The 22,189-nt window shown below is 54.8% G+C and overlaps 1 protein-coding gene across 4 annotated transcripts in view; it reads left to right on the top strand.

Moving 5' to 3' along the window:
- Positions 1-463: 463 nt before the first annotated feature.
- HNF4A (hepatocyte nuclear factor 4 alpha) overlaps positions 464-22,189 on the top strand; it is a 38,106-nt gene continuing 16,380 nt past the window's right edge. For 2 of the 4 annotated variants that reach the window (XM_049817364.1, XM_049817363.1), the window contains exon 1: positions 18,583-18,795. In XM_049817364.1, coding sequence (XP_049673321.1) covers positions 18,675-18,795 — 121 coding nt within the window. In that variant the 5' untranslated portion in view covers positions 18,583-18,674. Of the gene's footprint in view, positions 638-9,447; positions 9,591-18,582; positions 18,796-22,189 lie in introns of those variants that run through there. The other 2 variants (XM_049817365.1, XM_049817366.1) reach the window with 2 other exon arrangements.

Here is a 22,189-nt window from a genome sequence, read left to right as displayed (position 1 = left end):
CGTACCTTGGCTGGGCTCTGCTCTGCCCATGCCAGTATGTGCCAGCCCCCAAGGCTCATCCCATGGCCCCTCGCCCACTGGCAGCGTTAGCCCCTTGCCTGCAGGCGGGCTCAGTCCTGGTTTTCTCATCACGGGTGGGCAACAGCACAAAAACCAGCAGCACCCAGGGCGCTGCGGAGCCGGATCCGGCCACCTCGTCCCCCCCACGGCCGGGGGTGAACCCCAGCCCAGCGGCTGCCCTGGCCTTGACACCAAATGGAAACGGGAGCCCCAAAAGAGTCCAGTAAAAGCCGTGTTTGAGTTTCTAGCTTGGCAGCAGTTACTATAGCTACAGCAACGGCACCTTGCAGATTGGTTTCCATAAGAGCTTGGTTACTATTTAACATCTCCACCCACATTAGCCCTGATTAAGCGAATCAATAAGATAACAGGAGAGGCAGGTTTCCTCGCCCTGCCTCTCTGTGCTCCCTCCTGCCTTCACCTAGTTCCTTAGTGAGAGACGTTTTTATTTATTTATTTAGATTTCTTTTTATTCCTCTACTTCCTCTGGTTTTCACCCCAAGTCCCCATAGCAGTAGCCGGCGAGACATGGTCAATGTAAGCACCCAGCTAAGCGCTAAGATGGAGGCTCCATATGGTGAGTACAGCGTTTCCATCGCCCGCGCTGCCGCCCCGGCGTCGCTCGCGGGAAGCAGGGCTGGGAGCGGGCAGCAGCCCCCGGCCCCACGTCCCGGCCCCGCCGCGCTGCCCGGCTCCCACTGGCTCAGGCACCTGCAAAGGCTGGAGATGGAGGCAGAAAGAGGGTCCCCGGTTGATTTTTTATATAATATAAATACATATATACGTATTTTCTCTCTTTCACTCTGCTTGGCTTGAAGAAGAAGGCACATGCCCGAGGGAGCAGAGCGGTCCGACCTGCTGGCGGAGGGGCTGCTGCAGGGTTCGCAGCAGAAGTGGAAGCAGTTTAGAAAGGAGATGACGTGCTGCCCTTAGGACACGCAGCCAGCCCCAATGCAAAGGCTGCGGGTGGCCCATGGCATGGCCGGGCTGTGTGAGCGGGCACAGCGGGCGCCCGCCGGTGCTGCTGCTCTTGCTGAGGGCCGGGACTGGGCTGGTGTTAATGCTGGGCAGGTTTCCCAGCAGGGACTATAGAACTCGGATGAACGGCAGCCTCCAGTCTCTGCGGGGCAGAGCATCGGGCAGCATGCCACTGCTCGGAGCGCCCCGGCCGCAGGGAGATGCCTGTGTTCCCTGCGTGGCACGGCGGGTACCAGCCTGGCGCAGCCCCGTGCCGCTGCTCTCTTTGGCTGTGCCAGATGCCAACTACCAACAAACACACATGGGCACCCAGGGGACGGGTCCCCCTGCCTGGGCTGTCATCAGCCCGATGTGACCCTCGAGATGGGTCCAGCTGTGCCCGTGCTGCAGCTTCCCTGAAAGGCAAGGAGCCGGGGCTGGTTCGGTCCTATGTGATCTGGGAACCCCTGTCCCTTGGGCATGGCCAGGGTGCAGAGCGAGGCTCCGGCAGACGAGGTCTCACAGTTACAAGGTTTTCCATCATGTCCTGTGGCTCTCCATCACACTCCATGGCTCTCCATCACTTCCTCATGGCTCTGCATCACTTCCCTTGGCTCTCCATCACACCCCATGGCTCTCCATCACATCCCCTGCGTCTCAATCACGCTACCTTGCCTCTCCTCCGTGTATTTATCACGTCCTGCTCCTCTTCTTTAAAACACCCCACCCATGAGCACACCCAGCCCCACCAGCCCATGCTCCAGCCGCTGCCTGTGCTGCAGTCAGGCCCCAGGAGGGCTTGTGGGGCTCCCAGGCCACCTCCCTACACTTTGCTCATGGCCCCGTTTTGGGTGGTGGCTTCTCCTGCTCCAGGCCTGCAGCCTCCTATGGGTGCCACCTCCAGCCCTAACCCACCCTTGTGCTGGGCATCCACGCTGCAGCGATGCCCGTGACTCCTTGCCCCAGCCCCCAGCACTTCAGTACTCTCCAGATCACTTTAATTTCGGCTCACATCGCCCATGGTGAGCCATGGCCAGATGCGGGGCTCATCAGCATTTCGGTGGGCCCATGGCCTATTGCAATGGAAACGTGTAGGAATTGCACAGGATCTGCAATAGTGTCACTGGACTGAGCTGGAACAGGAAGGTGTAGTCAAGCAGTTACCAAATGCTGAGTTTTAGCCCCTTTTTATCAGGTTGCTCATTTGTACCTCCCAGGCCTGCAGGAGCCAGGTCTCTGGAGAAGCTCCCTTCACCCATGCCTCTGAGCTGCAGCGGGACAGGGCCACGCAAAAGCTGGACTCAGAAAAATGCTGAGTTTTTGGTCTGTTCAGTGCAGGTTGTGGTTTTGCATCCAAATGTGCAAGGAGCCACGCAATGAAGGCTGCTTGTGAGCGTGTAAAACGAAGGCTTGGTGCCTCTGAGATGTACAGAGGGTCAGATCCTGGAGCGAGGGCACCTCTATGGGCTGGCCCAGCAGAAGCAGGTGCTGAGCATCCTCCAGGCTGAAGCCCCGCATGAGTCTTTGCTGCTGGTGGGGAGATGGCTCCTGACCTACCAAGCTCGCAGGGACTGACTTCTGCCTCACTTGCTGGAGAAGGGGAGGCTCAAGTGATGTTCCCATCAGCCTGGGAGACACAGCAGTGTGGGGTGGCTGGGTCTGGGTGTCCCCAAATCCAGGGTGCCTGTGTCCTGCTGTACCCCAGGTGCAAAGCCAGCCTCATTTCTGCAGCGAGCCACAGGCTTTGCCTGACAGATGCAATGCAAGGAGCTGAACAAGCTCTTTAACAACTTACGATTAAGTTATTCTGCCCACTTGCAGCTGGCTTTAACGCCAGCAGCCGCTTGCCAGCCCCGGCACATTGGTAACCTTAAACACAGGCAGACAAACCTTTCCGCCGTTAATTTTCTCCTGACTTTTTTTTTTTTTTTTAACCCTGATTTTCTCCTAATTTTTCAGCCTGAGGGTCCACAACCAAGCTGTGGGCTGAGCCGGGGCAGGCGCAGGCAGACCTGGGTGCCGCGGGGCGGCTGGGGAAGAAAGAACGGCTGCACATCCCACCTGCGGCTGCTCTCCCCATCTGCTCCCGTGGCCAAACAAAGGCGCGCTCCAGCCGGCACCCGCTGCCTGCCAGGCTGTCGTGGGGCCAGGCTGCCGAGCCTGGGGCCTTGCAAGGGGAAGAGTGAAAAATAATAAGAATAAAAAAGCGAGACAGGCCTCCCAGACCTAAGTGAGAGGAAGCTCTGAGTGTTGGCAGAAGGAGGGGAGTCCTCATAAATAAAACGGGTGAAAAAGTTATCCAAATAGAGGCAAGGAAGGGTTGGTGGGGAGGGGGGACCCGGCAGTGCCTGCCTTCCTCGGGAGCCCGCAGTGCCGCAGGGCTGAGGGTGGGCTGGGCTGGGTGGCAGGGTGGGCACAGCAGCCAGGATGCACCATGGGACAGACAGCAAAGTGGTGGCCAAACCCTTCCCAGGGTCACCGGCAGGTTTATTCCCTTGCAAATCAATGGGGGTGCTCCAGCCGTGCCCACCAGGGCTGCTCTCGCAGCTGCCGGCCCTTGGCAGGACAGGCCACCCCAGCTGGCATTGCACTGGCATTGCCGGGTCTCAGCCGGTGCATGCACACCAGGGTCCACCAGATGCGCCTTCAGCCCCGGAGGGGTCATGCAGTTATTTTCAGTTTCCTTTGACAGATGGAAAGATTTTCTGTTTTTTCAGTCGTGTCTCCCCCGTGTCCCCCCCCCCCCCAGTCCATCTCGGGGGCTTCAGAATTTCAGCATCCATTTGAAGCCAGGGATATATTCTAAGGGGGAAGCTGGGCACCGGCACCCAGCCTCAGGACAGTGAGCGGGTCTAGCCCACCCTTTGCAGCGGTGGCATTGGTAAGAGCAGAGAGTGGGGCATTCCCCTCTGCAGTTACTGCAACCCTCCCTACCCAACCCTGCCCCAAACTGCCACCAGCATTCCCCTAAACCATACCTTGGGGGCACTTATTTCCCTCCCATCAGTCCTTGTGTAAAGGACTTGGAGGATGCCTGGCCAGGTGGTGACAAAGGTGTCCCGTCCCCAGCACCCTGTGTGGGTCCCTGGGCAAGAAGGTAATGATGCCACAGCTCCCAGAGAGCCGTGGGGCTGGGGCCATGTTCAGCATCCTCACCAGCACCCACTGAGGATGAGCTGTCAGCTGGAAAGGGCTCCTCCGGGCACCCTGGTGCTAAATGCCCGGGGGAGGCTGCAAATGGGTGTACGAAAGGGTAGGGGATGGAGAGGGGGCGAGGGGACGGTGCTCTCCTGGCCAGTGAGGAGGCAACGAGCCCCCAGATCCAGCTTTATCCTCCCAATGAGACCTGGGCGCAATCCGGGCAATTGCCCTCAATCCCAGCAGAGGCAGCACCACTCCTTTGTATTTTGGGAGCAGCTCTTGGAGTCAGGGATCCCCAAGGCCGGTGGTTACAGCAGGGACTGGCGCATGATTGGGGCCAGCTCAGTAAAGCAGCTTTGGAAATTAGCTGAAAAATGTGAGACGTCAGAGCTGCTTAGGCGTTTTGGTCAGATGTGGTGAACAGTTTCAGCTGAAGAACATAAGAGGAGGCAGAAGTGAGCTTTTCCCTCTTGATTTCTCATGTCAGCTGCTATTTAATTCCTCTGTTTACTCCTTGTGCTCTGTGTCCATGGCCTGGAGGCCATCAAGGACTGGCGGGTGTTAGGACACCCGGCACAGCCCCCTTCCCTGTCCCCACTCCCGCCATCCCCGCCAGCTGTTGTGGTGGCCGTAACACTGGTTCTGGCAGGGTCAGCACTTACCAGAGCAAGAAATGGCTGAACAGGGTCTTGCCACACCGAGGAACAAGCACTGGTATTTAGATGGGATGTAAAAGAGATAATCACTGCTTTAGCTGCCTTAGCCCAATCCTGAGTGCTGTTTGCTGGTGCTTGGTGGAAGTTTCCCTTGGGGAAGAGCTGGGGATGCTCCCTGCATTGCAGGGGGCTGCAGGGATGCTGCTCGGTGTTGCGGGGGGCTGTGCTTGCCCGCAGGGCTGTGACTTCCACTGCACCAGGGCAGCTGCCTCACCCCGGCCGCTTATCGGGCCAGCAGCACGCCCTCGTCTTTGGCTTCGCTTGAAAAAATGATGGTATTTTTATAAGGGGGAGTGAGCACAGAGGGCTGCTATCAGCGGGCAATGAGCTTCAGCTCTGGGAGGTGACCAGCATGAGGCTGGGGAAGGTGTGAAGAGCGTCAGAGCTATCTTGAACTCCACAGGGTAGGTGTAGGTCTGCAAGTCAGATGTGCTCAGTTAGTCTTCTGCTGACATTTCTTAAATGGCATTAAAAAATGGTGTTTATTTAAAGGGAGTGCAAAGGGGTGGTGAGTGATGGTGGTCCCACAGACAGCAAGGTCTGGGTGATTTCCTTTTAAATACAGCAATATTTGCAGTGGGACCACAGCCAGCAGCAGAGGACGGGGCAGCGCATAGAGCAGAGCCAAGGGGTATGTCAGGCAGGGGGGATGCCTGCAAGTGTCTCTGCTGGTGGGCTAAGGGTTAGAACAGGGTAAAGACTGCAAAAAAATGTCCATGACTGTTTGTGTTCGGGCTCTTTCTCTGTTTGCTTTCCTCAAATATCAAGCAAACAAGGTTCCTGGCAGAAATGTTTGTGGAAACAGCAAATGTTGCAGAACTTTCACAGAAGGCAAATTTCAAGGTAGTGGCTCTATCGTGAAGCCAGGGCTGATGGCTCTGCTCACCTGCACTGGCAGAAGCACCACATTCCTACCAGGGCCTCTGAGCAAAGCCCGGTCCCAGAAGCAATTACTCCCAGGAACAGCTCCTGTCCAAGCTTCAGCCTGAGCATCAACAGAAGTTACCCAGAAAATCCCTTCAGGAAATACATGCCTCAAAAAATAATGGTGGGCTCTGGATGATGCACCAAAGGTGAGAGAGGAGCAGCTCCATGCAGAGCAAGTGGCTGTGGAAAGGCACCAGCAGTCGAGGAGCAGACGGATCCTGGCTCCAAAAGCTGAAGGGTTTGCAGGGCTGGACCAGACTTCCTATCCCAAAATGCTGCAGCCACTGGAGGGACCCCGGCTGCATCCCCATGGTACCAGGAGCCCGGTGCCAAGGGGCAGATGGGGACCATCACCGTGGGCTCAAGACCTTTCAGCCCCCAGCACCAAGGTGTCTCTGTGGGCTCAGCTGGTGCTGGCCTCTCCTGTTGGGAAGAGGACTGGAGGTGGAGAATGGGTGATACTGTGTGCCTCCTGCCATGGGTCACCACACGTAGGCCATCTCTTCTGCAATGATGCTCTGGGAGCCCTGACACCTTCTCCCTCCCTGGACATCCATGCTGGTTTGACACCCCGATTTTCATTGCAGCCCTACAGACCTCTGACTTTCCTCAGCCCGCCCCAGGCTGCCGAGGGCAGCACCTTCCCCACGGCTTTGCCCATCCACCCTGAAACTCATCCGTCAGGGTGGGTGGCTCAGCTCCTGCCACTGAGCGCAGGGCACCTGAACCCACCGGCGTGGGACCAGTGGGCACCTTTCACCTGCCTCTGCACCAGAAACCTGTCCCAGCCATGGGTGTGTGCAAGATTTTATAGGTGATAACCCCTGGGAAAGTGGGAAACGTAAGGAAGGCTGTACACTCAGCTTCCTGGCATGGCCCAACGCTCTGGTTAGGAGAGCCAATGTCAACAGATAGACCTGAAGGAAGGAGCAAACCAAATACATGGGCACTTCTTAGAACAAGAGCTGTAAAACCTGCACAAACCTGAACAAGTGCCACAACACTTTTATACGGTCAGAATCAATAGTCGAGCCCACTCAACGTGTTTGCTGACACATAAATGACAGCCACCGTGCCGCGTTTATGGCCCAGCGCCGTTCACAGAGGCTGCAGAGCTCGGCTCCTCCTGCCCCCCCTCAGCCACTTCTCTCCCCCTCTGCTTCCATGGGAGGCTCTTACTTTTGCCGCACGGTCCCCAAAGCCTTGATGACCCATGATAAGAAGCTGCTGCTGCTCCCCTCCAGTGTGCCAGCCTGCCCTGGTTTCCAGCTGGCTGAGCAAGTCCTGCATCCTACTCCATCATCAGGATGGCAGGGTTCACCCCGCTGCCCTGGTGAAAAGCAGCAGCTCAGCCTGGGAAGAGGATTCACTGATGCTAAGGTCACCCAAGGAAATTTGGCCATGGGCTGTGAGGCTGGGCAGGGTGTCAGGTTAATGGATAGGGCAACACCGCAGAGCTCAGCAGAAGGCATAAAATAACCACTCCATGGAAAAAAGCCCTGCCCATGCTGCAGGTCCCCATCCAGCAAGCTGTGTGGCCTCTTGCTTGCAGCCACCATGGCCTGTGAGCAGGAGCAGGTCCTGCCCCAGGGACAGGCAAGCTCAGCTAGGTCAAGGTGCCCTGGCAGGGAGGAGTGAAGGCACCGATGGGTGCCCAAGGGAACCAGCCCAAGCAGAGAGCTGGTCAAAGGCAGCACCGGGAAATGAAGGGTGGAATAAGGAGGCAGGAGGGGCAAGGGGACAAACAACCAGGCTTCAGATCCACAGCCCTGGCTGCTCCCCTGCCTGGAGTCTGCTGCCTTCAAGGACTAAATGATGGTGGACACCCTGGTGGAAGCAGAGCCTGCTGCTGCCCACAGCTCCATCCATGGGTGTCTGCCTGGGGACTGCCACTGTCCAGGAGAAATCTCTGTTGACCTGGGTGGTTTCCCCGTTACAGGTGTTAAAACTGGTGTGGAAACAGAGGGGTGAAGGGAGGTGTCACGGGGTTATGCACAGTTCAGACCTGGCCCTGCCCTTGATGCTGCTCCCTGCTGCACGCAGGCACGCTGGGCATCTGCCCCCGTCGCCAGTGTGCCCCTTCCCCGGGCACAGAGGCAAGGGTCATTCCCCACCCCTGATCCGTCAGGAGCCTTCTGGAAGATGCTGGCTGTCCAAATTAATTTGAATGCACCCCAGGCAGCCCCAGGTGGGAGCGGAGGCTCGCAGAGACGGGACGGGAATGGTTTAGGAACATTAGACTCACGCCTTCAAGATGGTGCTCAGGGGCTGACATCTCTGGAGGGCAGGAGAGAGCTCTCTCCTCCTTGGCGCAGTGAACTGAAAGGCAGGCTCTGCGGGAGGAAAGCCATCCGAGGAGGAAGGAAAGTGCAGGAAAACAGGTGTTTCAGATGGGCTTAGCCCTGCGTTGGTTCCTCCAGGTGTGGAGGCTGTCGAGGCCGTGCTTGCTCCCAGCCCTGGCTGGGGCCACGGCCAAGCAGCACAGGGCTGCATTGCAAGGATGGCCAGTTCTCCCCTTCAGTACTCAATCCATTGCTCAGTACCTGTGAAAACCCAGTGAAGTGCTACTCTAATCCCTCACCTAATTTTCCTCTTCCAGGCTAAACAGGGCCACGCATGCCAGCACACACTCGCTGCAGACGAGAAAAATCTCAGTGCTCAGCAGCCTCTGCGGTCCCCTTTGGACTGGGGCCAAATGAGTCAACACCAGTGTCACAGCAGCTTCATCTCCAGAAAAAAAAAAAAGACAGTGCAGCACTGAGGTGGCAGAGAGGGGTTTCTTGTAGTCTGGCAGTTGGAAAATCCCTTTTCTTCCTGCTGGGCTTGCCTTGGCCCAGCTGCAGTGCAAGGCACTAGCTGAAATCTCAAGCTGCCTGGGACATGGAGGCTCCTGGATTCCCCATCGACAGCACAAACGTGCACAATTGGTTAAGAAATCTCAGTCCTGAGAGTTTTCCAGTTTCCTCCAGAGAGGATAGGGAAAGGAGGGCACTGGCATAGAGCAGGCAGGCACCTGGAGAGCTGTGGGAGAGCTCCAGCAGTGATGCCCCCAGGGTGGTTTGAACCATTGGAGCTGCTCTCTGGGCTCTGCAGGACACAAAGCTCAGGGCTGCCCAAAGATGGGGAGCACCATGTGCGCAGCTCCCTGCCTGCTCCCTTGCTTCTCCCTTCCAGCCCTGCCTGCTGTGATGGCGGCCAGGAGGGGAGACAAAGGTTGTTTCCCAAGGATATGGCATTCTGGGTATTTATATAGAAACATTTTAAAGCAAAAGTGGCCAATCTCTCCCCAGAGGGGGAGTCAGACCTGCTCCTGCTGTTAAACACACCCAGGGACATTTTCTGGAGCAGCCGCTAGAGCTGCATGTGCGGTCAGGCACCCCCTGCCCTGCAGAAATGCAGCAGCAGGCCAGAGGCCAGGGTGAGGGCACCTCAGAAAGGTGGCCCAGAAAGCAGCGGGCATTGCTGCGGGCACCAACAGCGGGGCTCAAACCCAGAGCCACCTTATAATTCCCCTCCGGGTAGTGGCCAGAACCCTTTAAAACCTGCGGCTCTGCGGCACAAACTCCTGCTCCCCATCAAATCTCATTGTGACCAGCATTAAGGGATTAGCCAGTCCCTGCCGCCGCACCACAGCCAGCTCCCAGGCATGGCTCCTGCCCCACAGCCCATGGCGGGCTCGCCAGCTGGATGGCCCCGTCGGAGGGCGAGACTCCCCTAGCTCTGCTCGGAAAGCTGAGCGCCCCTGGAAGATGAATGGCAGCAGATACAACCTGCTCCAGGAAACACCAGGTACTCCCCATGCTCCCCCTGGCACTCGCAGCAGGGAGAGAAGTAGCTGCGTAGCCGGCGCTGCGGAGGTTATGTGAATGAAGGGCATCAGCAATCCCCAGGGTCTCCAGTGGGGTTTCGGAGCAGCCAAAATATACTCATCCCCCACATACATACTGCTGGTCCCCATCTGAGGGGAAACCCATGTCTCTGGTTTCTGTTTTGCCTTGCGCAGAACGCACATGCCAAGTTTGTGGGTGGCAATAGCTGATGTCCCCCAGCTCAGTTCTGGGGCTCTTGAGAGAGATACCCCAATGTGGGCAGCGTGGTGGAGTGGGTGCTGTGACTCCCGGGGGAAGAGGTGGTGGAGCCAGGCTGGCGTCCCACACATGCCCCAATGACTGCCCACACCATTTGGGAAGTGAATGCCCAGTTCCTAGTGTCTGGCATTACTGCCCTGTGCTGCAGCCTTGGCAGGCCCGGGGACAGATCCTGCCAGCTTGCAGCACGACCTCTGGTCCTGCCGTTTGCTGCCTGCTCCTTAGCCAAAGAGGTCTGCAGCGGGACTTACCCAGCCCTCACGATGAAAGCTTGAAAGCAACTGAGAGAAAAACAGTTTCAATGCAAACCTCACCGGCTGCATAGAGCTCTTACTAGAAAGGTTTTTTGGGTCCCCCTCCATGGCCCCCTCCAGCGCACGTCCCCCACCAGCCAGCTCTGTGCTCAGCCCCTCAGCCCCAGCACCCACGGGGACCTCGGCGTGGAGGCGAGGCTGCGAGGAGGCTGGCTGGGCTCAGGGTGCTGCGAGGGGGTCTGCAGGCACTCAGAAATGTTTGGTGCATCCTGAGCCCTGGACCGCTGTGCCTCGCAGACCCTCATCCACAAAACACCCCGACAGCCCCCGCTCAACCCCAGGGCACAGCAAAAATCCTGGGGGCTCCTCTTCCTTGAGCAATTCCCCCCCAAGCAGGGCTTGCACTCGTGATAGGGTTCGTGCCTCCTGGTGCAGCCTGCACCCCGAGCCACCACCCCGCAGGACGAGCTCCCCACGCCAGCGCTGCATGGGGACCCATGTGCTGGGAACTGCTCCAGCAAAGACCTGTGCTCTTTATCAGCTGGCGATTGATTTAGAAAAGTTCATGGCTTTGGCGTCCCATGGTACGTTTACTAGAAAACGTTCATTTCCTCAAATGATGTAGTTTATGGTCATAATATATTTTAATTTCTTTATGATACAAGCAGCCAATGGCACTGGGCCTTGCAGGAGTGTAAAGGGACAAATAATAGCGTTATCCTGTCTTGGAGACATAGGTCGAATACTCAGGGCTATTTAGCAGTGTGCCATGTTGTTTGTTAGCTAGGAGCCAGGCAGTTGGCACTGCAGTGTCCTGGGCATGGGTTTATGAGACTGTGGAGACGTGTGATCCCCTCCCCTTGCTGTCCCCCACGCAACAAACTTTGCATGTAGAATGCTCCAATGTGCCTGTACCTTGCTTTCTGCTGTGTTTTTTGTTTCTGCGGCAGTAGACAGGATGGCTGTGTTGCATAGGAGAGTGCCGTGGTGGCCACAGGCTGCAGGGGTTTGAAGCTGCTGTGGAGGCAGAGGTCCTGGGGACTGTTTTGCTCCCACTGGCGCTTGTCGTGCTCTGGCGATTGAGAACACTAGGGACAAGACAGGCTATTCAGGCACTCTGCACACCCTGTGGAGAAAAAGCACTTTGCGCTAACTTGTTTCCTTCTGACCCCAGAAACCAGAATGTCTCAAATTTTAACCTACCACCCCCCCCCTTTTTTTTTATTTATTTTTTTCCATGCCCAGCCTACCTTTCCCAGTTCAGACCTCACCAGGGCTCCCACCTATGACAGCCTTCCCCCTTCCTCGTGCTGCCTCCCATCAGACACACATGTGGTCCTTCCCTGAGATGCTCCCCCAAAGTTCAGCTGCCCAGCTGGGGCTGACTTTTCCAGCCAGCCCAGGGCAGGAGGAGGGCAGCTGGAGCAGCCCATGGCTGTTGGATTCAGGAAGATGCTTTTTGCCCTTGAGGAGCCCTTGACTTGCCCTCCTCTCGGGGCACGGGCTCAGACTGTCCTCCCATCACCCTCGCCCTGCTGCAGCTCTCCCTCCACACACCCAGCAGCTTTGCAGTCTTTTGCCTTAATTCTAGTGAGGTCCAGTCCCAAGAACCTCAGCAGCGACTGGAGGACACTTCCAGGCATGGTTTGGTGATGCACCCACCTTCACAAAAAAAGATAAAATAAATTTAAAAAAAAGTAAAACTTGCTTTGTAACCTTTGTTGATTTTGGCTGTTCTCCTCCTCCACCCATTGCTCCACCAGCTGGAACAATTCAGGGCTGTTTCATGTGTGTATAATGAATGTATAAAGTCAATGAAACCTAAAAGCCCTGCAAACAGCTGGCAGGGGTGAAGGGAGAGACTCCCTTGCCTGCCAGACTGCGAGCTCAGTAGGGATCTTTTTCCTGGGAAGCTGCAAGATTACTTCAGTTCCAAAGGGATCCAGCTTCTAAACAAGTTCTCTCCAGGTCCAGATGTGGGTTGCTGAGATCCCTGCCATAACTAAGCACATGAGCTGGCGAGGCATGGAAAGCAATAGGTGCTCGTTGCTGGCAGCAAACCCTCGCCAGTGCTGCTGCTTCCCTGTGGCTTCTGCTCCCCCATTTAAATGGGGCTTAAACTGCTGGATTCAAGCTGAGCATCTGCCAGCGTAAACAGTGAATTGGGAACAGCATGTGGCAAAGTCAGAGCTTTTCTGGATTTCCTCCCAAATAGGCAGGAGTGTGTTTTGCTGGAAAGTGTCTGGGTCTCCGTTGGGTTGGGGTTTGGATGGAGTGCAATGCATGCAGTGTAGGGGTTTAGGTGGGGCAAGTGGGATCAGCGGTGGGAGCTGTAGCTTGGGCCAAGTTGCAGCCTGTGGTGTAATGGAAGAAGATGAATCTAATAGTTCTTCCTCGCTTGGTCTTGGACTTATTGCGTGATTTTGCTTACAACACAGCAGCCAGACTTCCCGAGTAGTACCAGCTTGCGGGTCCCAGAGGACAGATGTTGCTTTTGAGGGCTGCAATGCAGGCAGAGTGATTGCAAATACACACCAGCAAATGCGCTGGCATTTTTGAGCACAGCTGCCCTTCTGAGAACAGCTCAAACTTACTGAACTTGCAAAACAACAGCTCCCGAGAGTGCTAATAATTACTTCCTCAAGTGTTCAGAGCCTTTGTTAGGCAGGATAATAAACTCCTTTCTGGTCCTGAGATGAAAGGCACGCACAGTGTTATCACTAGAGCACTATATGCTGAAATGGTCTGCCTGTCCCCCTGTTTGCAGTTCTTTTCCTACCGCTTTTGCATAGCAGCTATTTGGTTTAGTTCCAATAGTTACCTCCAGCTCCAACATCCATCCCAGCTTTGGCTGAAATGCACCTGTTGCTTTTGGAGAGAAGTTCAAGCAGAGTCTGCCACCTCCTTTGAAGTGTCTCTTCCCCAGGTCCAAAAACTGCCTCGATTCTCCATACGGTGATTTTATGGCCTGGGGGCCTGGACAATTCTGGTTGGTTTGGCCACTTTTTGATAACTATGGCATTGGTGAGAAATAGCCTGAGGTTGCAGTGAAGCTGCCTCTGTCACCCTTAGCTCTGCTGGGGAGCCCAGGGTGTCACCGCATGTCACAGGCTCACCAGTGACAGCATTTCTGGGGTCTGCTCAGGCATCGCCTGTCCTAAGCATCACCCCCAGCTCCAAACAGCATCTGTCCCAACCACAGTGACAGTTGCTTCAGTGCTGGGGAAAATAAATCACCAAGAGCAATTTATTGTTGAACAGGATGATAAAATGCCTGCGTCTTCCCCTGGGCACGGGTCTAACACAGGGCCGTGGTCACCTCCTGCCTCTCAGGGCTGGATCTTTCTGATCTACTCCCCTGGATGGAGGTGGTGGATCTTTGTGGTTCAACTCCACAAAGTGTTTTGCTGGGGCAGGGACATGCTGTGTGTGGCTGGCAAGGGGCAAACAGACCCTAAACAACTTCTGCTGAATCACTGGTTTTCCTGGAGACTTCTTGCAGCTGCTGGGGATATTCTGGGGACAGACATGGGAGCTGACCCCCATCTGTGTGTCTGTCTCATGATTGCTGGGAGTAGCGGCAAAGATCCACCATTTGAACCAGGGGTTTGTTTCAGCTGCACTGACCTGCAGCCCTCCAGTCCCTGCCAATTTCCTTGGAGCTGCTTATGAACACACTGACAACTCCGCTCCGAAGTCATGGCACGCTGAGGCAGAAGGCAGAGGGGTTTGACAGTGTGGCCTAAATATCCCTGTTTACAAAAAGTCTGACAAAACACAAGCCCTTGGCTTTATCTTTCCCATTTGGAAATAGCCACAAAGCAAATATACTTAAGGCATGAAGGGAGGGGGATTTATATTGACTTTAGAAAAAGCTATTCTTTAAAAACAGGAAAAAAGTTCATCCTCAAGCTGTGCAGACTGGCTGCTAGACCCAAAAGTCTTGTGCAGAGGCTTAAAGCCTGCCTGCTAATCTGTAGCAGTTCTGTGTGAGCAAGTCATGCAGTAAACTGCTCTCTGTTAATTTTTTAATGCAGAATAAACAGGTCAAGAAATGATTAGCATGAGAATAAGTTGAGCTTAATTGGGAGAATCAGAAAAGATGAGAGGGAAGAGGCAAATTGGAGTTATCAGTTAACCATACAGAGTGGCTTTGCCTTCACGAGCTCATGTTTCCTCTTGTTTTCCAACCCCTCTGAAGCTGCCTTTTTTTCCCCCTTCCCTAATTTAAATGATGAGCTAAAATTGCTGGTATAAGCACAATGGAAGCCCTTGTTTCTCCTTCTTGTTTTCTATCTGCAATGGCTGCCCAAATAAATTGCAGGTGATAAGGCTCCTACCTGGTTATTCCCGATGGTCCTTCCCATTCCGCGTGGAGAAAGGGAGCTGCTGATGTTAAGGTTGAAATGTGCAAAATCCGCTTTGTGTAAGTATGAGCACTCTGCTCTGGTGCAAAAGTTTCGGCGTGATCCTGGCAGATCCGGAGACTGAGCGGAGGCATCCATGGGCAAGGGGAAGAGCAGCCCTCGGGACTGCTTGGAGTGGAGTTTGGTCAGTGGTCGGAGATCTATATTCTCAGATAGGCAGGACTTTGTCCACAAACTGGAATTTGAAATTTCAAAGGGGAAAAAAAAAAGGCAGAAGGGACCTTTGCATATGTGGAGATGACTACGCTGGCGATGTTCCCCTGGGACTTTTGTTCTTTATCTTGTAACTCGGCTTCACGCTTCCCCAACAGCTCGCTTGACAAAACAGTGCTGGGCTGAGCAGGGGCTCTGACCGTGTTCAGGGCTTTCCTGCTCTGGAGAGGTTTCAGAGCTGAGCCCACCTCCGCTTCACTTGCATGCCAAGGAAAAGCTACTCCAGTCCCACAGCGGCCTTGGAGCTGTGAGTGACATGGCAGGAGTGATCTGGAGTCAAGGCTGCAAGGGGCAGCAGTGGCATCGCTGATGTAAGACGAGGTTGCTCCTGCTGGCTCTGGGCACCGGCATTTCTGTTGGGGATTTCTTGAGAGTGCAGAGCTGTAAGAGGGAAAAGCAATGAGCAGGAGAGCCCCAGGCTCCCAGCTGCAGCCTGACCACTGTCCATGCTCAGAAAGTCCACAGGTGACCCCAAACTAGGGGTTTTGGGCAATATGCTGGAGGGCAGGGCTGCTGTTCCACGGCAGGCTGGAGAAAGGGGCCAACAGGAACCACCCGAGTATAACCCACACAGAGGGCATCGAGGGGACGGGGCCAGGCTCCTCACAGCATGCATGGCAGGAGGAGGTGAATGGGCATAAAAATTGGAGTTTCAGACAGTGTCTAAGACCACAAGGACAGTCAAGCATCAGTTGCCTAGAGAGGTTGTGCAGTCTCCATCCTTGGAGGTGTTTAAGACCTGACAAAATAAAGCCCTGAGCAACCCATGCTGCTCTCACAGCTGGCCCTGCTTCCAGCAGGAGGTTGGAGTAGAGACCCCAAGGTCCCTTCCAACCTCAGTTATCCTTTGATCCTACAAAACCCTGTTCAACCCACTTGATGTGAAGAGCTAGCAAGCACAGTAGCTGATAGCATCCTTATCATAAATGCTGTATTAAATAGTCTATTCCTGATCCTCATTTACTGAGAAGCATGGATCTTATTTTCAGGGAATCCCCTTTTGCTTTGGATTAATGTGCCAGTCAGGGATATATAGATAAGGCAAAATTAGTCTCATGATGTGCTAGTGTGGGAAAGGATTTACTGCTCAACACATAAAAATGAAATAATTGCTTGGTGCAGAACACTTCATGCCCTGGAGCTGTCATGGTCTCCTTTGCAGCCACCTCCTGGTGTAGGAAACAGTGGGTGGAAGGCGCAGAAAATGGGGACAGGAGGAGAAAGGAGAGGGCCTGAAAGATGAACTTCCCTTGAGCATCTGGTCTGGGAAGAGCCTTTGCCTGTGAGTGGGGGTTTGCCAGCTTTGAGTTGTCTCTCTCTGGAATAAAAATGACAAAACATCTTCTGTAGGACAGAAGTGTTTGAATCAGCCCCACAACCAGCTAGCTGCTGACTTGAACATCTCCAACCTAAAACAGCTGCAGGGATCCTGTTAGCTAGTACAGGCCATGACTACTTTGGGAAGCTGTCTCAAAACCCACCGTGCATGGATGTTGGAGGGACACAAGGGCTCCCCAGGCAGAACACCCCCAGGGAGACATCTGTCTCCTGCAGCAGACCATGCCCAGGGAGCAGCCACCGATTTCCATCACGAGCCCACCTCTGGGGCAAAGGAAGTGCAGGGTGTCCTTGGCTGGTCTGGTCCTCTACCTCCACACTGAGCCAAGGGATTTGGGAGGGGACACCGATACTGAGAAAATGACAGTCAACACGACCCCAGGGCGGAAAGCACCATGTCCCATTGACAGTCCCAGCCTCGTGAGCCACCTAATGCTCTCCAAACTTCCCCACTCCTTATCTGCCGCTTTCCCGCACATGCTGCCTCTCCAGTGTCTATTCCTGGCCCTCTTAATCCTTCCTGCCCAGGGAGCAAATGGCCTTTGCAGCCTTCCTTGCTCAGCAGGCTATTTAAGCAAAAGGTTTGTTTTGCTGAGCAGAGCAAAATGGGCCATGCTTTTACGATATTTTACTAGACGCTGTGGCAAATCCTGCACATATTTGACCTAGTGTCTGTAGCATTTATCTAATCAAAGGGATCACCATGGCTCGGCCAGGACTGGGCTGGAGGTCCCTGGGATGAGGCCACGGAGGGGGCTACGCTCTGCTCTACCTTAGTATCCCCATCCCAGTGTCCACATAGTAAACCCAATTTTTGGCTCAGGACTGTTCCTGCTGAAGGGAAGAGCCACAGGCACGTGAGTGTGGAGAGCCTCTGGCCTCTCTCTTGGGAGCACAGACGTGATGACTGTTTTCCCTGCAGCAAAGGATCCTTTATCACCAGTCCCAAGTGAGAAAGCAGGGGCTCTCCCCTGTGCTCAGCTTCAGTCCTGCAGACCTGTAGCCTTAGAGTAGAAGAGCTGGTTGGAAGTGCTACATAGGTCATAGTTTTGGGGGGCAAGGACTGCTTGAACAGTCCCTTGTGCTCCTAAAATGTGAATAGCAAATCATCGCTAGCATCATTGCCCAAAAGCATGTGCTGCTGTGGAGCCAGAGACCTTGGTGTCACGTTGTGATAGTGATGCCACCATGGCCAGGGCAGCTCAGGGTGCCAGCGTAGCCAGGGCTGCATTGGGCTGCCTGGGAAGCACAAATACGAGCCAGTTGGGAGCCCGAATTGGCAGCGTGTGGACTCAGTCACCCGCTGCTGGTTGCGAAATCAGGGGGAATTTTTCACCACAGAACGAGCTGATACTGAACCATTAACTGCTGATTCTCCTGTGCCATTCAGCCAATGCCATTCAGCAATCAACTAAATTCCCACTCATTGATCTTGCTGTTACACTGAAAAGTCTCTGTCCTGTCTAAAGCGGAGGAGTGATGTGCCCAGGGTCAGCTGCGGAGGAGAGCACCCAGGCTAGGTAGGAGGAGAGCACAGGCAGCTCTGCCACTCGCTCCGGTCCCCCCTGCGCAGTACCAGCAGGGTCGGACCCCAGGTCTGGGTGAGGCGGCAGAACCCCCACCAGTGCTGGCAGCGGAGAGCTGGCAGCGGCTGCATTTGCAGAAGGAAAAAATCCCACTGCAGCGTAAAGCTCTGCTGCATTGTAAAATGCCTAATGACAATTTTAAGACGTGTCCATCAAAACCGAGGCCCAGGGGTGTCCAGCACAGGGTGGCTCCGGTGGTGGGACAGGAGCAGCCCCGGCAATGCCCAGGGCACCCATGCCACCCCTTGGCCCTGCTCTCCGTTTGGGCACAGCTGCAGGGTGGGATCTGTTTATAGGGCATCCGGCCCCTGTAAAACTCAGTTTATAGGGAAGTAAAAGGAGTCGTATGTTGTTACTTTGCATAGCAACGTGTAAATTGTCAGGCAGGCGCTGACCTCCTCTGACAGGGAGGGAGAAAAAGGAAAAGGTGTGGGAGGGATGGAGGGAGTGAGAGAAGGGAAAATCAGGGGGAGAAGGCAACCAACTGTGGAGAGGGGAAGGCAATGACTGAAGTGAAAAGCAACCTTGTTCTCCCAGCGGGGTTTTTTCCAGGTTTTCCACCCCATGTACAATTAAGACCAACGCCGGCAGCTCAGTATCAAGGTCAATAGCCCGGGAAGGTGTTCCCTGGGCGGCGAGTGCCTGCTCCTGCAGTCCTGCCTGCGCCTGGGAGCCGGGATTGGCAAAGCACCTCGAGACTCAATAACAGTCAACAAGAATCACTGCTGCTCCACCAAAAAAAAAAAAGCTTAGCAGCGATCCGCAGTGGGCGAGATGATTAAAGATTAACCCCCTGCCTCCTGCCTCCACCCCTCTGGGGAGTATAGGCCTTGAGGCTCAGCAAATCCTTTCAGAGAAATATTTGAAATAAAAGACAACAGATAGGGGACGCAGCGAAGGCAGAGGGAGGCAGAAGGGCCAATAGCCTCGGACAAGGGAATCGGTACAATCTGGCCCGTGTTTGCTGATGATAATGCGCCTTTCCAAAGCCCTAATAGACATGGAGATGGCAGATTATAGCGCAGTGCTAGACCCGGCGTATACCACTCTGGAGTTTGAGAACATGCAGGTGCTGGCTATGGGCAACGGTAAGTCCCCTCCATCTTCTCCCCTCCGCAGCGGTGGGACAAGCCAGGGACTGCAGGAGGACAAGTCCCCGGAGCAGCCGCTGAAATGCTCCTGGGGCGGGCTGGGGCATGGCGGGGGTGTCACCTGTGGGGCTCCCAGCAGCTCCCAGCGGGGTTTCTGCTTCCCATGGGGAGAAATTGAGGTGGCGGAACAATGCTGTGCTCAGTGCAGGTGGGATGGTGCCCTGCAGCCCAGACACCTTGGGGACGGGCACACGCCAGGAGCTGGGTACAATGAGAAGTCCCCACCAGACATTCAGCCCAGGGACCGGGACTGGGGCTGAACACAGGGGGGGGTCTCACCTTCCTCAGACTCCAGCCAAGAGAAAAGACCAGCCAAAAGTTTCCGAGTGAAATGCTGCTGGCGGCTCACCAGACAGACGACTGCCCCTGTGGCTCCAGAGCAGTGAGCCAGTCCCACCCAGCAGCAGCTGGAGCTAGGTTTTCCCAGAGCAGAAAGCCATTTAGCACCTGTCAAGGGCAGAAATCTCTGCAAAAAGCAATTCAGGCACTGCCCCCGCAGCTGCACTGAGGCCACAGCTCTTCCCCATGCTGGGGTGTGGGGTGGCATCCCCTTCCCTGCGAGTGCTGCAGGGCCAGGAGGCTCAGCCCCCGGGAAGAGGGGCAAGGGGATCCGGCAAGGATAGATGAGCATTCCCATCCCCTCAGGAGGGTAGGATCACACTTAACCCACCAGGATTTGCAACACTGGTCCACCCATTTGGCGACCAAGGAGTCCTGGTGATTAAATGCTCAGAGATAACAGGAGATTCCTCTCCAAGTCCCCCCTAAAGTCTCTCTAAATACGAAGTTAATGACTAAACGAAGCACACCACAGAAAATGACCCCCTGAGCCCTTTCCTCCTGCGTCACCGAGGCTGCCGGGGCACCCCTGTCCTGGGAGGGCTGTGCCAGTGGCACGGGCTCTTCCCTCACAGCCCGTGCAGGTCTTCTCTTCCCCGGGTTATGGCTCTGCTCCGTCAAAGATGTGACACTGCAGTGCCGAATTGGCTCTGCTGTGCAATAACCCCCTGCTGCCCTGGGTCTCAGCCCTTTCTCAGCTCCCGGGGGGCTAGTCCTACCCACCTAAGGGTCTCAGGGCCGAGAGCAGCCCCCTTCAGCTCTGCCGATGCCCACCTGGACCCTCCGTGACAATTCCAGGTCTTGCTACCTCTCCATGCCCCTCTCCCACCCAGCACGCAAAAGCTGCACGGGGGCTGCGATTTGCCCCCCCCCAGACCAAGTGCTTCACGGGGCAGAGGGACACAATAATATTATGTGATGAGATCATGTGGAATATGAAATACGCCCTAGGGGTGGATGAGTCACCTGGGTCAGGCAGCACCAACACCTCTCCTTCTCCTCCACCCAGCTCCAGACCAGGGGCAGGTCTTGCCTCCAGGGCTGCTTTGGCACTCCAGCAACTACCCGCACCTCTGCCCGCAAAACCTCCACCTCCTTTTGTGGCAGAGGACTGCAGGAGAGCTCAGCCCCTGCCCTGCACAGCTCTGCAGCTCCAGCCCAGATGTGGCTGCTCAGCAATGACCAAGTTTGCCACTATCACAAACCAAACAGATCCCGCGTTCAGACAGGCTTGGGGGCTTCTCGAGGTCCTAACACAAGTCTCAGCTGCGAGGTCTCAAACTTAAAGTCAGGGTTTTTCTTTCCTCCATTTACCTTAACTCCAAAACAATCCAATTAAACCCACTTCACTGCAGCAGCCAGAAGCCCACATTTCTAGCACTACAAAATAAACTTAATTGGAAAATTATCCATTAGGCAATAATTTCATTGTCGGTTGGCTATTAGACTAAGGTGTTGTAATTTCTTTGATAATGGTGCCAGTTTTTCCTGTTCTATATTCATCTGATTACAGCATGATATACTGCTAAAAAGAGATTTATCTGGGCTGTCACAGATACACAAGTAATGTGATTACAGGCAGATCAGCTCCTCCTCTCTTGTGTATGTCCTATGTGTAGCTGAAACTGGAAATCTAACTTTCCTTCCGGAATGACCTTCATCCAGCCAAGCCCTCAGGATGCGTGCGTTGGGAAGAAGGATGCTTTCGGAGGCAAGCTGCTCACAGGGACAAAAGACAGCCAGAATGGTCTTGGGAGGAGCTCAGGTCCTTGGGAGTGGAGAGGGGAGCTTAGCACAGGCAGTGCCGCACCCACGGAAATGCAGCTGTGCGACAGGCAGGCAGCAACACAGAGAGGCAGTAAACCATCTCAGAAAGAAATACAGGAGGGACACAAGAAATTAGAAAGACAGAAAGCAGGCAGGGAAATGAAAGGTGCTGCCAGAGCCAGGGAAGGAGCTGGCTCGAGATCCCCTATGCTAGCTCACTGCTGGAGCCACACCAGTTGCTCCTGCCAAGGGATGGCACAAGCAGGCTGCACAGCACCTGCTGCAATACCCCTTTCTCTGCAAAATAAATGCTAAAATTGTAGCCCTACCCCAGGCAGCATAGCCTCGGCCTCCCCCAACACCCATGCTCCAGCTGCTAAAGGGACCCCTCCTGGGATCAGCCTTTTTATAGCACCCAGCCCCCTTTCTGCTGGGTGCCAAGTGGGAGCAGCTGTGGCCCTCCTGGGGTGAGAGTTAACTGCATCCCTGCCAAAGCCAGAGACCAGGGACCAATGGACTCAAGTATTAAAATCCCAGCAGGTTTCTATGGCTTTGTAGATCCTGAGGATCATTTGCAACTGGGATTTCCACTGAGGCAGGGGAATGTGCCTGTGCTGATACAGAAAAATGTACATGGGAGGGGACAATTAGATCAACTGAATTAAGGGCTGATCCCTTCAGCCTTGAGGTTTGTTTGGCTTGCTGGAGGGGTTTTAGTGTAGGGTTTCAAGCCTTTCAGATGTCCTTTCCTACAGACGCTGCTGCAATTACCCATCCTCCCAAAGGAGCCCTGCAAGTGCCAGCCCCCCTCACTCTGTAAGGACTGTAAGACACATCAATCTCAGCTGTGGTGCTACCAGACTCTGGAAGATACGCAGCATACAGCCTCCTCCATGATATAGCATCACCCCTTCTTTCTGGGTTAGCTTGATCAGTCCTTCTTTGCATGGGTAGTGTTTGCCCACATGAGTTTTCCAGCTGAAGTAATTTGAGTTTGTTATGCACTTAAAGTCTTGTTCTCCTGAAGAACTGCTGTGCAGGCTGGAGCTCAGTGCCTCGCAGAGGGGGTCTCCGGCAAAAGGAGCTGGTCACCTCATTTCTCTGATAGTCTGCTCAGGACTGTCTTGAGCTTTTTTGGTGCTATAACACAAACACCTCTCTAATAAATCAGCTGCTCACCATGAGCTGTAATACCTCAGCTTTAACTCTGTACCAGTTTTTTCTC

Source organism: Accipiter gentilis, chromosome 14 (assembly GCF_929443795.1).
Source record: "Accipiter gentilis chromosome 14, bAccGen1.1, whole genome shotgun sequence".
NCBI classification, from domain to species: domain Eukaryota; kingdom Metazoa; phylum Chordata; class Aves; order Accipitriformes; family Accipitridae; genus Astur; species Astur gentilis.
Note: the sequence above shows the minus strand (reverse complement) of the source record. Positions and strands in the feature narration are given on the sequence as shown.